The sequence below is a fragment of the Lissotriton vulgaris genome, chromosome 7 (genome assembly GCF_964263255.1).
Source record: "Lissotriton vulgaris chromosome 7, aLisVul1.2, whole genome shotgun sequence".
NCBI lineage: Eukaryota > Metazoa > Chordata > Amphibia > Caudata > Salamandridae > Lissotriton > Lissotriton vulgaris.
The window spans coordinates 1,049,840,485-1,049,858,575 of record NC_141695.1 but is presented as its reverse complement, the minus strand read 5'-3'; the positions used below and the strand labels follow the sequence as shown (position 1 = coordinate 1,049,858,575).

At 44.9% G+C, this 18,091-nt stretch overlaps 1 protein-coding gene across 2 annotated transcripts in view; it reads right to left on the bottom strand.

The window, feature by feature from the left end:
* Positions 1-18,091, bottom strand: part of SEC24A (SEC24 homolog A, COPII component) — a 590,503-nt gene that overhangs the window by 442,284 nt on the left and 130,128 nt on the right. For both annotated transcript variants that reach the window (XR_015297552.1, XM_086931494.1), the window contains exon 3: positions 13,664-13,837. Coding sequence is in view for 1 of the 2 variants with exons in the window: in XM_086931494.1 (XP_086787620.1) it covers positions 13,664-13,837 (174 nt within the window). In the remaining variant the exon portion in view is untranslated. The remainder of the gene's footprint in view (positions 1-13,663; positions 13,838-18,091) is intronic.

Below are 18,091 nucleotides of genomic sequence, written 5' to 3'. Positions count from 1 at the left end.
GTCTCCGTCCACAGAGATCCCATCAATAGCCTTTGGACACAAGCTGGAGTCCTTCTTGGGTGAAGAATCTGTACTCTGACAACACTCTCTGGTCAGGCAGACTTAGTGCAACTTATGGCCATCGAGGATGGGTTTCTTGGGACTCCGAAAGGCAGTCAGAGGTGACCCTTATGAAGTAGCTACCGAGTTAGACTAGTTCAGCTTGATGGCCCAGGAGCTGGTTCCAGGGGGTCAGCAGGCTCTTGGAGTCCCTTCTTTGGTCTGGGGTTTAGGAGCGCATTTCTCAGGCCAGGAGCTACAGGCACAGTCCTCTCTTTGCTAGCCCAAGGTGTGGCAGGGAAAGTCCAGGAGACAGTGGAGCTTCTTTGCCAAGTACTGGGGTCAGCAGGGCAGTCTTCTCCAGTCCTTTCCACAGTTCTGGCGTGATCAGAGGGTCAGGGTGCCAGAGGTGCCATATTTATGCCGAAAAAAGTGCCCTGGGAGGATGATGCTGTCACTAGTCATTGTGATACCAGGTCCCCTCCTGTTTAGTGACAACTCTCCTGCTATATGTGGCAAATCCATATCAAGTAGTTAGTTTGAGAATTAAAAATCAACATAGGTTAAAAATGAAAAAGGCAGAGACGAACTAAGAATCTTAATAGTATTGCCAGTTTTCGTGTGCCATGCTTTCTTGTTTCTCTATTTAGTTGTACGAAGGTCTGTAAATCTATTAATGCAAAAGTTCCAAAATTAGGTAGGGCACCACAGTTTCCCCTGTTCAGGCTCTAACTACTTTAAGTTCGGCCTGTAATTTGGAAATTTGCGATGGGCCTACTTTCTTCTCAGCTGAATACTGAGCGAAGCATAAGGCGTCTTTCTTTTTAAAGTACCATACAAATACATAGTATGTGTAGTACTCTGTGGCTCCACAAAGCCCCCTACTTTGATCCCCACTAATTTTCTGCCATGGTAAAAAGCTGGTCAATGTCCACATGACCAGGACGCATGCTCAGTGGGAACAGAGTCGGACATATACGATGATTTGGTTTGAAAGGCAAAATTGTAATAAAGGATGAGCTAGTTAACAAACCTCACAGTTGTGGGTTATAAGTAATGCATCAAATATAATTACCAAAGCATCATAAACACATTAAGAAAATAATGTGCCAACAGTCAGAAGTTTATGTTTGTCCTTTTCAGTATTTAATTGATTTCCACAATTGGCCGATCCTATAAATAACGGAGGAAAGACATAACCGTCAACTTTAGCTTTTGTGCCACGAAATCTAAAACCAGCCATCATGTCAAGTCTAATTACAAAATAGATGGAACATAACTTGATTTAACACGTACAACTATTAACTGAATTGCTTTCTTACAATACAACGGACTTCTGATTATTTACTGTAAAACTGATTGAAAAGACTTAACTGAAGAAGAGATGCTGCTGATGCTACTCTGAGAATATACTGATGTAATTTCACAAAATTACACAAATCAACAATTAGCACTTCAAGGAATATGCACCAATTAAAAACATTCAATGTCGGGTGAATTCCACCGACAGGGCGTCTGTAGTATCCCGTCCGACATCATGGGAATAAGTCTGACTGCTGGATTACAATACTGGCGGTCTGAGCGCAGAGATTGGGGGTAGGACTGCCGCCTCCGAAAGGATCAAAGATTCCATCGGGACAGCAGTCCAATTCCTAGCCCTACCATGAGCAGTGCCTGCGCAGGCACTGCTGTTGGAATTAGGATATCCCTTTCCGATTGCCTTTTTATAGTGGTCCCACCGCCATGAAAAGGCAGCTGGAAAGGCACTTTAGGGGCCCCAAGCAGGGCTCCATACCCCATGGGCCACTGCTAAGTGGCTTAGAGGGCACAAGTAGTGCCCCCTCACATCCATGCACCATGTGGTGCCTGGCACACTGTTCATGGAAGTGCACAAAATGCCTTTTTAACTGCGGCTTCTGCTGCAGCACTTTTGCCGGGCTGCAGCACAAGCCGCAGTAGAAAAGGAATATGCTACTTACCAGTATGCATCTGTTCTTGGCATACAGGGCTGCAGAGTGGTACATTTATGAATAGATCGCTATCTGGTGTTGGGCTCGGATGATTGCACTTGTTTTTCTCTTGGAGAAGTCTTTTGTCGTCACGAGACCGATGACTCCTCCCTTGGGTGCTAGTGCGCATGGGCATCGGCTCCATCCTTAGATTGTTTTGCCATAGTAGGGTTAGATGGAGTAGTATGATAGAATACAGAAAGAGATGCCCATGTAAGTGTATCTAGATAAGATAGTGTTGGAACAGACACAGGTTCCCGGGGAGGCAGGGAGGGCATGTACCACTCTGCAGCCCTGTATTTATTTTGAAAGTTTTATATAGCGCGAACAAGATCTTTGCAGATATCAGAGCGCTTTACAAAGCAAGGAATACCAACAAGAGAGTGAGTGGCAGGTCATCAGGTAAAGTGAGATTATACGTGAGGGAGCAAAGTAGAACAGGTACATCAATAATGCAAGTATTACAGATAAATGTGCGCATAGATAGTCAGGTAAAACAATAATACAAATAATACACATAATCAGAGTTCGAGCAACATAATACAGATCGGTGAAGAGACTTTACAGCTCCATAGGTCAAGTGCATTTGGCCATGAGAATAGCTTTTACTTCTTTCTTAAAGATTGTGATGGAGGAGATGAGCCTGGTTTCAGGAGGGAGTGAGTTCCAGATCCTGGGTGCCATTCCTGAAAAGGAGCGTTTATAAGTTTTTACCTTCCGGAATCTTCGAGGTTTTAGCAGAAGATTGTTTGTGCCTCTAGTGTTTCTAGAGCCGCCAGAGATTGACAGCTTCTGAGTGAGGTATCCGGGAGAGCTCAGGTGTATAGCCTTGTGTGTCATGCAGGCGATTTTCAGATGTATTCTGGCTTCAAAAGGCAGCCAGTTCAAGGATTTCAGGTCAGGGGAGATATGTGTGTTTTTTTGACCCAGTGATGAGTCTCGCTGCAGCGTTTAGAGAAGCTCTTAGGGGTGCAGTAGTGGTTAACGGGAGACAGCAGAGGGTGGTGCTGCCGTATTCAATTCGCGGGATTACTAGCGCTTGTACTGCAGTTTGGAAGTCTTTGGCTGGTAGGAAGGGTTTAAGTTTCCTCAGGGTGTTGATTTGGTAGTTCGCTCCCTTGGTAGCCTTGCTGATATGATGCTGCATGTTGAGATTGGAGTCAAGGGTTATGCCTAGAGATTTTGCTGAATCCACTATGGTGGGTTGGACATTGAGTGCAGTTAGCTGTTTAAGCCAGGTTTGAGTGGTAGAGATCTTCGCGGGAGGTGAGATCAGAAGGAATTCTGTTTTCAGGGCATTGAGTTTGAGATGATTATCGGCAAGCCAGGATTGGGTGCTTCTGAGCGTTGAGTTCAGGAGTAAAATGTCATTGGGGGATTGTAGTTTGAGATATAGTTGGGTGTCATCTGCATACATGTGAAAAAGTACATTGGATGCTTGTAGCAAGGTGGTGAGAGGTTCCATAACTAGGTTGAACAAAGTTGGTGATAGGGAGGATCCTTGGGGGACGCCTAACGAAACAGGTACTGGCGCGGACATCTGGTTGTTACTCTTGAATTTCTGCGTCCTGTTGTGTAAAAAGGAGGTGAACCACTTGAGAACAGTCCCAGATAGACCCATTCTTGTGTTCAAAAGATCGAGTAAGTTCTCATGTTTAACAGTGTCGAATGCTGAGGAGAGATCAAGAAGGATGAGGAGGCAGGTATCATTTTGATCTAGGATTTGAAGGGCGTAGTCAATTATGTGAGTCATAGCAGTTTCAGTACTGTGTCCTGCTCGGAAGCCTGATTGATGAGGGTTGAGGAGATCAAACTGATAAATGTGTTTAGTCAGTTGTAGTTGTGCGCATTTTTCCAATAGTTTGGCGAGAGTGGGAATATTGGTAATGGGGCGGTAATTGTTTAGGTCGGATGGGTCGGCAGTAGGTTTCTTTAGTAAGGGTGTGACTTGACCAACTTTGAGGGAGTCAGGGATGGTACCTTCTTGGAGCGAACTGTTGATAATTTTAGTCCAGAGTGGAAGGAGCAGTGGGGTGAAATCTTTGACAGCGTTAGCAGGGAGGGGATCCGTGAGGTGATTGGAAGGTTTCACGGTGCTGAGCAGTTTGCCTATTTCTTCTTCGGAGTAGGTGTCAAAGGATGACCATGTTGCATTGTTTTTTTGGTTCGGTGGGTGTTATGCATTTAGGTGTGGTGTAGAGGCTTACATCAGTGCGGAGATCATTCTTTATGTTGTCAGTTTTTTGGGTAAAGAAAGCGGCGAAGTCTTCACCGGAGGGTGCTTTGCACAAAGCACTGAGAGGTTGTGGTTGATCCTTGGCTTGTGTTCTGTTTAGTTCAAACAGTTTTCTTGGACGGTTTTTTGCTTGGTCGAGCTGGAGGCTGAAGAAGTTTGCTTTTGAGCGCTTTATTTTCCTGAAGTAGGCGTTTCTCTTTTTCTTCAGGGTTTTCAGGTGCAGTGCAGAGGGAGCTGTTCTCCAGGTGCGCTCTGCCATACACATGGCTCGTCTATCTTCATTGAGACTCCCGTCGTACCATGGATTGGAGATTTTAGCGGAGACTCTTTTTAGCTGCATGGGAGCAGCCTCATTAATTATTGAGGACATGGTGTTGAGATAGTGGTCAGTCAAGGATTGGACATCTGTAGCGCCCGTAGGAGGGAGCAGGAGGTCGCGGCTGTTCGGGGGTAAGGAGTATGAGTTGAGTTTTTTCAGGTCTCTTTTTCAGACTTTAGGTCTGGAGGATTGAACCGTGTTGAGTTTGACTTTTTCATTGATGTGGAATGTGACAATATGATGGTCTGACCAGTCACAGGGTTGGATAGACTCAAGTTGAATAGCGTCCTCTTTGGTGATAAGGTCGAGGATAGAACCTTTCTCGTGGGTCGGGCTGTTGCATAATTGTGTGAGGTCCAGGGTGTTGAGAAAGCTTTTAAGACTATTTACCACCGCATCATCGTGATCATTCCAGTGAAGGTTGAAGTCACCAAGGTATATTTGGGTGAGATGTCGTCCGGCGTTGGTTGAAATCATGTCCATGATTTGTTGTGCGAAGGTGAGCTTGTCTCTGGGTGGGTGGTAAATGCCGTGAAGAGAGCATATCGGTTTGCCCTCACTGATAATATCGAGGCAGATGTATTCGTAGGAAGTTGGGGAGGGTAGGGAAGGTGTGGGGGCTTTTAGAACAGAAAGGCTGTTCCTGTATATGCAAGCGATTCCGCCACCTATCTTGCCAGACCTGTCAAGCCTAATGATGTGGTAGTTGGGGGGAACCAGAATGTCCATTATAGGTGTAGAAGATTCGGTTAGCCAGGTTTCAGTCAAAAAGACTAGGTCAAGGTCCAATGTTAGGATGAGATCAGCGATGGCGGAGGAGTGTCTAGCAGCCCATCTGCAGTTTAGGAGAGTGCATTTGAGACGGGGTGTGTCAGGGGAGGTAGAGGGTACTAGGGAGAGGGGGACTTTTCTAAGGTTATTCGGGGCGGAGATTCTGTTGTTTAGTGTGGCGGGTCTACGGGGATTTGAGTGTATCGTTGGAATGGGCAGGTGCGAGACAGTTGTGTCGTTTAGGGGAGTTGGGTCGTAGGAGCGGAGGAGGGTGAGAGTGTCGAGATCCGAAAGAGGGTTGCATGTACGACGGGGGCGGTTGTTGCGATTGTGGGCAGGGATCGAGGTCCAGTGTGGGCGGCGGGTGCGGTTGTTGCGGTTGTGGGCATGGATTGCAGTCCTGTGTGAGGGATGTAACTTGGGAGCGTCATAAGGACGTGTGGAGAGCAGGTTGAGAGGGGGGGGGGTGGTGGGTGAGGTCTTTCCAGGGGGTGTGATGAGTAGTTCTTTGATGGTGTGAATTTCTTCTTTGATGGTGTGAATGTCTTCTTTGAGTTGGAGGAGGGAGGACATCATCTTGTCCAGCGTGGGATAAGTGTTAGTGCTGGGGGTGGAAGTCATGGGTGAGTGGCTGACCAGGTAATTATCGCGCGGGTGGGGGGATGGGTTGGTGTTCATGCAGGGCTCCTCAGAGTCGGCGTGCGGGTTAGTGTTAGGGAGGGGAGAGGGGATGGGGGCGATGGGCGTGGTTGAAGTACGGAAGAGGTTGGTGGTGTAGAGGAGGGAATTGGTGGCAGGTGTAGAGAGCGGGAAGGAAATGGAGTGTAAGATGGTGGTGATGGGGGAGCCTGAAGGGTAGTGTCGGCTGAGAGTGGGGGGGGAGATGGGGTTGGAAATGGTCCTGTCGTGGGGAGGGGGGGTTATAATAGTAGATGTGGTGCGCTCTGCGTGGATAGTTAGCGGGTGGTAGTGGGGACTGAGAGAGGGGGGGACAGAGGGTTGGACTTGTCGTTATGCGTGTCGTTCTGGAGCTGATCTAGGTTAGAGGGGTTGTGGGTGGAAGTTGTGATGTCAGGGGAGGGAGGAATGGGAGTGGTATGCGTGGGGGTCCAAGGGTTGGTGTTAGAGGGGCGGCTAGTGTGTGAGGGGGAGAGATTTGTGAGTGTGATTGAGGAATGTGGGGTGGTAACAGCAGGTGGGTGATTGATTGGGGTGTTGGGGGAAGAGGTGAGGTGCGTGTCGTTCTGATGCTGAGCTAGGTTAGATGGGTTGTGGGTGGGGGCTGTGACGTCATGAATGATAGTGATGGAGGAGTTATGGGTAGAGGACCGAAGCTTCGAAAGGTGCTCTTTGAACTTGGGGAACAAGTTGTCAAGTAGCTCCAGGTTCTTGTCTGTGGATTGAATTAGGACAATCCTGTTATTGTTGATATTAATGGTGATTCTGCCAGGAAAGAGTTAGGATGGCGTGATGGAGAGAGATGCATACTGGTAAGTAGCATATTCCGTTCGAGGCATATGGGCTGCAGATGGTACATTATGAATAGATTATACAGCAGTTACCTCCCTAGCGGTGGTCACCAGTGTCTGTTGCAACAGTTTGAAATAAAGTCTTTAGTACAGCCTGGCCCACTCTAGCCTGTTGTGTTGCCTGCACATCAACACAGTAGTGTTTTGTGAAGGTATGCGGTGTAGCCCAAGTTGCTGCTTTGCATATGTCATCTAGGGGAATGTTTCCTAAGAATGCCATAGATGCCCCTAGTTTACGTGTAGAATGAGCTCTAGGAGGAACAGTTAATGTCCTTTTTGCTTTTATGTAACATATTTGTATACATTTTACAATCCACCTGGCAATGCCTGCTTTAGAGATAGGATTGCCCTTATGTGTTGGGGAAAACGCTACAAATAGTTGTTTGGTTTTCCTGAAAGTTTGTGTTCTTTCTATGTAATACAATATTGCCCTTTTGACATCTAATGTATATAGGGCCTTTTCTGCTACCGCCTGTGGTTTTGGAAAGAAGGCTGGTAGTTCCACTGGTTGATTGATGTGGAATGCTGAAATTACTTTAGGCAAGAATTTTGGGTTTGTTCGAAGAACCACTTTATTTTGGTGTAACTGTAAGAATGTTTCTTGTATTGTGAACGCCTGTAATTCACTCACTCTTCTGAGGGAGGTAATGGCTATAAGGAAGGCCACCTTCGATGTAAGGAATTGTATTTCACACCTATGCATAGGTTCGAAAGGTGGTCCCATTAGTCTGGTGAGTACTATGTTGAGATTCCAGACCGGGGAAGGCGGTAGTCTTGGTGGAATGACTCTTTTGAGGCCTTCCATGAAGGCTTTTATTGCTGGCACTCTAAACAGAGCTAGATGTTGCCTGTTTTGCAGGTAGGCTGCTATAGCTGCAAGATGTACTCTAATGAGGTGTAAGCAAGGTTACATTGCTGTAAGTGTAGTAAGTAGCAAATAATATTTTTTTGTGGATGCGTCCAGAGGGTTGATGTTGTTACTGTTACAGTATACAGCAAACTTTTTCCACCTTGCTGCATAGCATGCTCTGGTGGTAGGACATCTTGCTTGCTTAATGATTTCCATACAGTTTGGAGGTCAATTTAAGTATCCAAATTCTATGACCTCAGGAGCCAGATTGCTAGGTTCAATTGTTTGGGATCTGGGTGCATTATTTCTCCATGGTTCTGTGTAAGGTGCATGGGTAATATTCTTATCTTTTGATGTGGCACCTGTGAGAGTTGCAGGAGCGTGGTGAACCACGGTTGTCGTGCCCACCTGGGTGCCACTAGTATCATGGTCATTGAATGTTGTTGTAATTTTCGAACCACTAATGGAATTAGTGGGAGAGGGGGAAAAGCGTATGCAAATTTGTTGGACAGATTTATCCATAATGCATTGCCCTGCGACAGGTGGTGTGGGTACCTGGAAGGGAATCTTTGGCATTTTGCGTTCTGATGAGTGGCAAAGAGAGCGATCTATGGTTGTCCCCATCTTTGGAAGAATGGCTGCAGTATTTGGTTGTGCAGTTCCCATTTGTGTATTTGTTCTGACTCTCTGCTTTCGATGTCTGCTATCTGATTTTGAACTCCTGGTAGGTGTTTGGCTAACAGATAGATGTTTTGAGGAATGGCCCATCTCCAAATCTCCTGCGCTAGTCTGGATAGTTGGAGAGAGTGTGTCCCCCCTATTTTTGAATATAATACATTGCTGTCATGTTGTCTGTTCTGATCAGGACTGCTTTGATGAGAATCTGCATTTGAAAAGCTTTAAATGCTAGAAACACTGCTAGTAGTTCTAGATGATTGATGTGCAGTCTTTTTTGCTGTACAGTCCATCTTCCCTGTACTGTATATATTCTCCATATGAGTGAAGTAGTGTGGCTCACTGGTTAGAGGCGGCAGACCCGAGAGCAGAGGACGGCCCGGGACCAGGATTCGATTCCCGGCGCGGCAGGTTTCTGGACCAGGGTCAGCGGACTCGATAATTCTCTCGCCTCGGTGCCCACTCTGATCAGCGATCACACTCGGCAACTCTGGGCATTAGCTTGCCTCATCTTCACTAACGGCCCCACCAGACTGCCGGGGATGCCTGGTCTCACCCTGGAGATACCCATTAAGGGACCATCTCTCAGGGAAAACCAGGAAGGGTTTCGCAGCGGTCGAAGCGCCTTGGGACCCTACGGGTAAGTAGTGCGCTATATAAATGCCTATACATACATTACATATGCTCTCCCCATCCGGTGAGCGATGCATCCGCTGTTAGTATCACTTGTGGAATTGGTTCTAGGAACGACCGCCCCTTGGAAACGTTTGTTGTGTTCCACCACTTCAAAGAGCGATGTGTGCGGTCGTCTACTAACACCAGATCTGTAATCTGACCTTGAGCCGGATTCCACTGTGTTGCTAGACATTCTTGCAGCGGACGCATTTGTAGTCTGGCATATGGTATTAGCAGTATGCAAGAGGACATCATCCCTAATAGTTGCATGAACACTCGAGCTGTTAGTGAGTGTTGTGGTTGAAATCTTTGAATCAATGTGAGCATTGTTTGAATCCTGACTGGATTGGGATATACTCTGGCTTTTTCTGTGTCTATAGTAGCCCCTGGATATTATTGAACTTTGTTTGGTTGCAGGTGGGATTTTGTGTAGTTCACCATAAACCCTAGCTGGTGCCGCAACTGAATTGTCTTTTGTGTGTTTTGAAGACATTCTTTTTGTGACTTGGCCTTTATTAGCCAGTCGTCCAAGTAAGGAAAGACATGTATTTGTTGTCTTTTAGGTGAGCTGCAACCACCGCTAGGCATTTTGTTAACACCCTTGATGCTGTTGTGACCCCAAACGGAAGGACTTTGAACTGATAATGTTGTCCTTCTACAACAAACCTGAGGTATTTCCTGTGGGCTTTGTGAATTGGGATATGAAAGTAAGCGTCTTTTAGATCCAGTGTTGAAAGAAAGTCCCCTTTCTTCAGTAAAGGAAGTACTTGTTGCAGCGTGACCATGTGGAAATGTTCAAAATGTATGTATGCATTGAGAGGTCTGAGGTCTGGTATTGGCCTTAGAGACCCGTCTTTTTAGGGAATTAGGAAGTATAGAGAGTATACCCCTGTTCCTTGTTGATGTTGTGGAACCTTCTCTATGGCATGCTTTTGTAGCAGTGATAGTACTTCCTGCTTTAACAATGTTAGATGATCTTGACTCATTGGACGCTGTTTGGGCGGGATGTTTGGTGGGGTAGCTGTGAGTTCTAGGCAATAACCATGTTGGATACTTTGTCTCACCTACCTGTCTGATGTGATGTTTTCCCAGACAGGTAGGAACTGTGATAGACGTCCCCCGACCGGTGTTATATGGTCTGGGGGGGAGCTGTATGAAGTCACTGTTTTGGGGTAGGAGAGTTGCGGTTGTTGTTATTTCCGCGACCTCTACCCTTGTTGTTGTTACCTCTGTAACTGCCTCTAGAATTACCTCTGGGTGATGTTGGTGTAAAAGAGGTGGATTGCTGGCTTGTGCCTGTATTCTTTGATCCGCCTCTATAGGTGGACCTACGAAAGGAACCCCTTTGAGTTGGCTGTTGCAATGCTCCCACTGATTTAGCCGTTTCTGTGTCCTTTTTCATCTTTTCTAACGTCTCATCTGTACCTGAGCCGAAAAGTGTTTTCTCATCAAAAGGTTGGTTCAATAAGGATGTTTGTACCTCTTGTTTGAACCCTGAGACTTCTTAACATGATACTGGTGTTTATGGATCTTGCTGCAGTGTCTGCTGCGTCTAAGGCGCACTTAATGGAAGTGTTAGTTATTATCTTCCCTTCTTGTATGAGCTGATCTGCCCTTTTCTGATGTTCCTTAGGGAGATGTGTAAAGAGTTTTTCTAACACATCATAATGAGCCCTATCATAACGTGCAAGTAGCGCTTGCGTATTAGCTATGCGCCAGCTGTTGGCCGCTTGAGATGCTACTCTTTTGCCAGAGGCATCTATTAACTTGGACTCCTTGTCAGGAGGAGGAGCTACTCCTGTAGTTAATGAGTTTGCTCTCTTGTGAGCATTTGTGATTACTAGCGAGTCCAGAGGTATTTGTCCTTTGATAAATATTGGGTCCTTTGGTGCTGCCTTATATTTTTTATCAATTCTTGGGTTTAACACCCTAGCCCTCACAGGGTCTTTGAATATGTCTGATGTGTGATTGAGGAGACCCTTAAGCATTGGTAGTGTTCCTGATGTTTTGTGCAGCAGGTAGGGTTTCTAAAAGGAAATCCTCTATTTAAGGTTCCGTATGTAAGTCTACCTTGTGGTATTTTGCTGCCCTATTAATTAACTGTGCAATACCTGTATTATCAGCAGGTGGTGAAGGTTTTGAGGGATACAGTTCAGGGTCATTATCATTATCTGACCCTGCGTTATAATCTTCCCATGGGTCTGCGTCTTCTGGGACAGTGTCGTCATCCCTAGGAAGTTCTCCCTACCCTGTGTCACTTTCTACATCTGTTTGAGGTGTAGATGGCCGTGGTGTAGAAGGTGGAGGAATAGCTGGCAGAGTGTGAGGAAGAGGTGAAGAGGGGGTGTCTTTAGGTTGTGGAGACAGGGGGGGGGGGGAATTCTATTTGTCCCCATTGTCCTCTTTTTAGGAGGAGGAGCTTTGTCGTTCAACTGTTCATTCTTCCTCTTTTTAGGTAGTTTTATCACCACCTTGCCAGTTTGTGGATCGATAAATCGATAAACAAAGTCTTTTGTTTTGGATCTGTCTGATGCTCCTGTGTCGGTACCGAAGTTTTTGGTTCCGGACGGTGCTTTTGCTTCTGTCAGTCTTTTGTGTTTTCGGCACCGAGAGTTTGCTCGAATCCGATCTTTTCGGTGTCGAGGAAGTCTTCGACGTCGAAGCATGTTTCGGTTTCGACATGGAATGTTTCGACTGCAAGCTTTCCTTGGTATGGAGCTTCGGTGTGGATGTCGATGTCGATTGCTTCTTGGATCAGACATGGTGGGAGGCAGAGTGTTTCGGTTTCGTTGCCGAGCCCGAGGGCGGGCGTCTGAAACTTTTTTCGGTAGTCTGACCGGGCTCGAAGGCAGGGTCGACACCAAGCGGGGTCGGTTTTTTGGTAAGGGGACGTCGTCACTCACGGTTTGATGATAGTCGATTTCTTTGACGTCAGACTCGTCCACTCCCGACCCCGACTCGTCCTCATCTTATTCTTCTTCCTCTTCGGGGTGCTGGGCCTCGAAAAGCTCCGGGATTGCCTCTGACTGCATTCTCGACACCTCGTGTCTTCGGGCCCAACGGTTTCTAATCGTCGACTTGAGAGAATGCTGCGCAGGCTTCACAGTCCCTGGATTCGTGTTCAGGTGATAAACAGAGGTTGAACACCTCGTGTAGGTCCTTGTGTGGGAACTTAGCACCACACGTTGGACATCTTTTGAATGGAGTCCTTTCCATGGACTCCAGGCTGGACTATGTCGAGATAGGCCTCCCGGTCTCGTCAACGTAGAAGTTGGAAATTTTGTTGTTGACGTCGAAGCGCGTCGAAATGGAAATGAATTTGCGCTTGATAACAATACCGTCGAATTGGAAAGGGAATACGCGCCGAAATATAACTTTTTTCTCGAAGTCGATCCGGAGCGCTTCGATCCTCATCCGAACCCGATGGCGGAAAAAACAATCTAAGGATGGAGCCGATGCCCGTGCACACTAGCACCCAAGGGAGGAGTCATCGGTCTTGTGACGACAAAAGACTTCTCCAAGAGAAAAACAAGTGCAATCATCCGAGCCCAACACCAGATGGCGATCTATTCATAAATGTACCATCTGCAGCCCATATGCCTCGAACAGGGAGTTTCCGACCACATACACGGCGGTCTAGTCATTATATGCGATTCCTGCTGCAATGATGGTTAGTCGGCCGGACGACTGACCATCATAATCAGGCCCTCAATTTGTTATGTTATGTACAGCAATAGCAGGGAGAATCTCAGCCAGGGTCTGTGCAGGTGTTCAAATGAGAAGAGTTTGATGGTTTACAGAAGCAAAATATCTAGCTTCCTCATGGGGGTTGCTATGGACGCCCAAAATAATGTTTCTAAAGCAAACTATACTGTCATAAGAGGAAAGTCTCCTTAGCTGTCTGAAGCAACATACTCCAATCACTGAAGACTAGTGTTCTCTTGGAAAGCAATGCCCTGCTGAATGGGGGAGGGTGGGTATTCTGAAAAAAAATTCCCAATGCTCCAGTTACTAGAGGGAAAACCGTGTATGCAACAACAAAAACCTTATTCTAGACTACTAACATTTCCATTTGAAATTTAATTTAAGTAAAAGAGCTTTGAGGGCGACTCAGCAGGTGGTTCTATCACTTTGGGGTACCGATAAGACCACCCAATCACACCTCCCTGCTACACAAACTGTGCTGGTAGGTAGACAAGAGTTGCACTTCCTATCCTGATAGATGGGCACCTTTTATCCAAATTATTTTCCCTGAATAGCGAGAGCGGACATGCCCGACCTACCTACGGATATGCTACTTGATCCCCCATGAGACCGATGTTAAATGTATTCTTCGGTCTCCCATTCCTACTTTGTATTGAAGTGTGCGGACAACGCTGTAGACAATACATCTGCTGTCTTAAGGAGAACTGGGGGTGAGGGTAGTTTTATGGGTTGTTTTAGTTTATTTAAAAGTGCCTGATTTACTCGGCCTGGTTTAATCTCATGGAGTAGGCAGAGGATTGAAATTTAAAACAGTAGATTAAATCATAGAAGACAATGTTTGAGAATTTGTCTTACCATCCTGGAGAGCAGATGTGCTGGGTGGGTGTTGAGGCACAATGCCGCTTGGTGGACCCAGTGGAGGCACAGATGGCCTGTTCACCAACGCTCCATCAATAGGAGGTGGTCCAAGTGGTGGTTTTGCAGGCTGATATGGTAAGCTTAATGGCTGATTCAGCGGCAGAGTAGATACTAAAAATAAATCATAATTTAACATTAGACAAACAGATCATTAACAATGTGCGATTATAAAATATTTATAATCCAGAATTGGATGGCTGTATTTACACTTAGCAGCATATTGAAAAATTGCAGTTCTCACACCTAAAAATGACTACTTTCAGTCTATAAACGGCCCAAACTCTCTTATATCTCACACAACACACATGGAAGATTGCGGTTCAACACAGATGCAGGCAGAGCATTCTACAAAGTTGACCAAGCAGTGTACTTCTATGGGTTTGTTAATACCGGACATAGGAAAACAGATCTTTAAACCTGTACTTACATCAGATTAAGTTACTTGCCTGCTGTGGAAAGTTCTGTGCCAATTGCTGTATATTCAGTGTCTGTGAATCGTGAAATCTTAAAAGTGGAAGAAGACCGTGCAGAAGGCAGCAACAGTAAGCTTGGGAGGATTTTTATTTGACCTTATGCTGAGTTACATAACATTTCAAAAGTACTGAGCTAAAAAGGGAATGCAACAAAATAATGCTCCCGGTTGCTGCTGTAGCAGCATACCATTTGGGATTGAAAAGGAAGGAGTCAAAACTGTAGTTTGCTCATCCACCTCTACCCAACTAAGTTAAGAAATATTTTTTTTTAAATCAACTCGAATAAGAATCCTCATGAAATCAGAGTAATCACCTAGTCCCCGACTAGTAAGAAAAGAAATTTCAACTTGGTGTAGTGCTTCCTGGGTGGACTCGGACGGAAACTTCACAATATAAGTTGCTTCGACAATGCCTCAAAAACAGATAGAAATTCTGGAATCGAAGGAGGATAGTGGAAACATCAGTCCCTAATTCAGGAGGAGAGAATTGGAAATCTCATACAGTCCCTCAGATGCACCCATGGATATGAGTCACACCCAAGCCCAAATATATTTCACTCCACTAAAGCCAAACCATATGCAACATAGTACAGACAGAAATTGCAATAGCAAGGTTGTCAACAGGCGCCTGAAAAAGAAACTGCAATAAACTCAGCAGTCAGATAACTTCACCTTCTAGAAACAATACTGCACCAACTGCAGACAGCTGATTTGAGAACTTAAGCCTGCCTACTAAAGTAGTACCATCAAAGAGGTCTTTAGCATGAGGCATATATCCCTGAAGACATAATTGATGCAGTGCTAAGAAGTGACTGTGGCTTTACCCAAGTCAAAAAGCATGGCTAACTAACTTCATAATGCATGTACCTCATCTTAAAGGTTGTATTCTGTTCGTCGCCTTCCTTAATCCTAAGCAGGATGTACGCACCTCCCAGGTCAATTCTACTGTGAAGTGCAATAGCACTGAACTCCTTGTACACTACCCAAGGGCTAGAGTAACTATCCAGTTTTAGAATAAAAAAGAAAAGATGGTAGCCCCAGCGGAAGAAATTGAATGACTAATAATTGTCCTCTATTTTTCCCTCAATTCTGCCTTTCCTTTGGGGGCGAGCAGATATAGATTTACCCAGTTGGTATCTTTGCTTGAAGTGGTAAAGCAATAGCACAATAATAAGCGTAATGCGGTTGAAACGTATTAACTCCTTTTCCTTGAAAACGTCTCAAAATTCCTCAAACTGGTTGGAAATGTTTATTCTAGGGTTTCTTTTCAAGAGTAAAACATTCCAAGGATTAGGAAACGTTTACATCAGCTCCGGGTGAACAATACTTTAGGCAATTCTTAGAGTTAAGAATTATTTTGAAGTGAAAGGCCTGCATCAAGCACATGGAAGAAGGGGTGAAGGCATGCACCATGTGCACAAGACAAGAGGAAACCAGCAGCAAACAAACTCAGACCAAATGGAACGCCAGATAAAAAGAACAGCAGCTATGAGGAACAAAGATGAGGCCAGTGCCACATGCACGAGAGTGAGGAAGACACACATACACCATATGTGTAGGTACACTAGACACCCGCCGGGTATAATCTGCGGAGATTCAGTGAAGAGGAATCAGCCAAGACCAAGGGAAAGAAACAGATCAGACAAGGAGCAGGAGGACAAGAAATAATGTGTGTTATCTGTAACTGAAGGATGGGAATGAAGAGCTCCTACAGCTCAGCATGCCTTGCCAATTTAAGACCTTCAATAAATTGAAAATTAATATAAAATCCAAATTAGGAAGAGGACAGAAATCAAATATAACAAAATGTGAGGAGGGCAAGATTTGTAAAGGTAAATGGAAATGCGACTTTTAAGGATAATGTTTAGAGAAAGGGTGATCCTGTGAATAAGCTACTTACTACTTCACTTTAAAAGGCAAGGACCACTTGCGAAGTCGAGTTAATACATTAGGTGCTGTTACATACATAAATGACTTAATTTTTAGAACAAATTGAGGTTAATAAGGGAACCAAAGTTCTTGATTTAACTAAGAAACCACCTGCTATTGCATTGCATAATTCTATGGATCAAGCAACAAAAAGGAATAAACACTTCGGTTTGGAGTGCTCTCTGATGAGTTTTATGGTGCAGACTGCTTTCTTGGCATTGGCAAGAATAGAACACAGGCACAAAAGAGGTTACTGGCTTGGTGAGTTTACGCTTCAACAATTTCATTTCAGAGCTCTGATCAAATAGCCATTTTGGAGGTAAATATTTTTTTAAAGAGCACTGTACTCTACTCCAGTCCGGACACTGAATGCATCCAGTAAGTTGAGAATGCTTTTATTCTTGTGTGCGAATATTTATTGACGATTTCAAAAGAACAAGGGAACCCTATAGGTAGTCAAGGACCAAGGGTAGAAATTTTATCAAGTGACAAGGGTCCTTGATTAATCAGGATAAACAAAAACAAATAATTTATAGACAAGAATCTGTTCTATAATGAGGGAGGTGTCCAGCCGGACATTGATTTAATTGATTGCAGAAATGACAAAAAATATAAGACAAACAATTATACAGTGGGAATCAATCCTGTATCCAGTACATACAACATAAGGGACAAGGACCAAACAGCAAGGGAAGGAATTATCATGCAATTGAGTATTGAGCCACTAGTGAAAAATATTACATTAGCCTAGCTAAACTCATGTAGAAAACACAGTTGTGTAACACAGTGGAAACTTAGTGTGTCACTACATAAACAGTCGACGGCGTTTCGATCCTACACAAAATAAAGGATCATCATCAGGACTACAAATAACATTGCCTGAGTTGCAAGCCTATTGGGATGAGGTAGGAGGGCACATGCGAATGCACTGTGTTGCTGTTCAACGTGTAGTCAGTCAAGGGAGGTATTAGTGCAGAAAGTAATCCCGCAGGACCGGTGTGCAATTACAGACGAGTGACCTGTGACACAAGGGTATGTGGTCAGTGATTTGCTACAATCCACAGTGACAGAACACACATCAGAGCTAGCATGTTTCCCACTAGATACCAGCATGCCTCCTTCCCCACAGCGTACTGTCCATGTGATAAATCAACTTGGTCATGCGTTACGAAGCTCTGCAAAGGTGCCTTTTCTGCAGTGCTTCCCATCTGTTTTTGAGCAATATTGGCATCGGTGACCTGTTTATAGTTGTTTATAGTTGTTAGATTTGCCGTGGCTCGCTTCTTCCTGTTCAATTCTTCTGGATTAGGGCTTGGAATCTCCTGTAAAAGCTTGTTGGTGGAGTATAAACCAGTTGAGATGCATGCATGTTTTTACACGTTCTTGATACGTTAACCATGCTAAACAATCACTGAAAAAGCCAAAATGTTTGGGTAGCTGCCAACTTTTAGGTTTTGCCAACGTACTGTTTTGTAATGATGTTTGTAAAACTTTGTAACAGAAACTGTTTGTGTCATCAGTTTTGTCCAAAAAGCACAGTGCGTCAGAAGTGACTGCCACTAAAGAGAACTACTTTTTTTCTATCTAAGTGCACATTCTACAAGTGCAGAATGCCAAGACTCACTGTGATGTTAGTCAATGGTTGAAGTGGACCGGCTCATTTCCCCATGCTGTAGTGGGTAGAAGAAAAATGTGAACGATAAAGCAACACAGTAATAGAGGAAGAAGGCTAACTGAAGGTCCCTATAAATACATTTTATGTACAATTTTATTAAACTGCCAGGCACTCGTCAATCTTTAAAAAGATTTATCGAAAAGTAAAAATGTTTTAGGCTCAAATGCACATGTTGCATTAGCGTCCCCAGCATTCGATGGAATTGCTTTGCGTGTGGAAGTGCTCTTATTGAGAAGGGCAGCATGCAGACATTCGCAGTGAAGTTAGGAAACGGCTGAAGAGGGCTGAC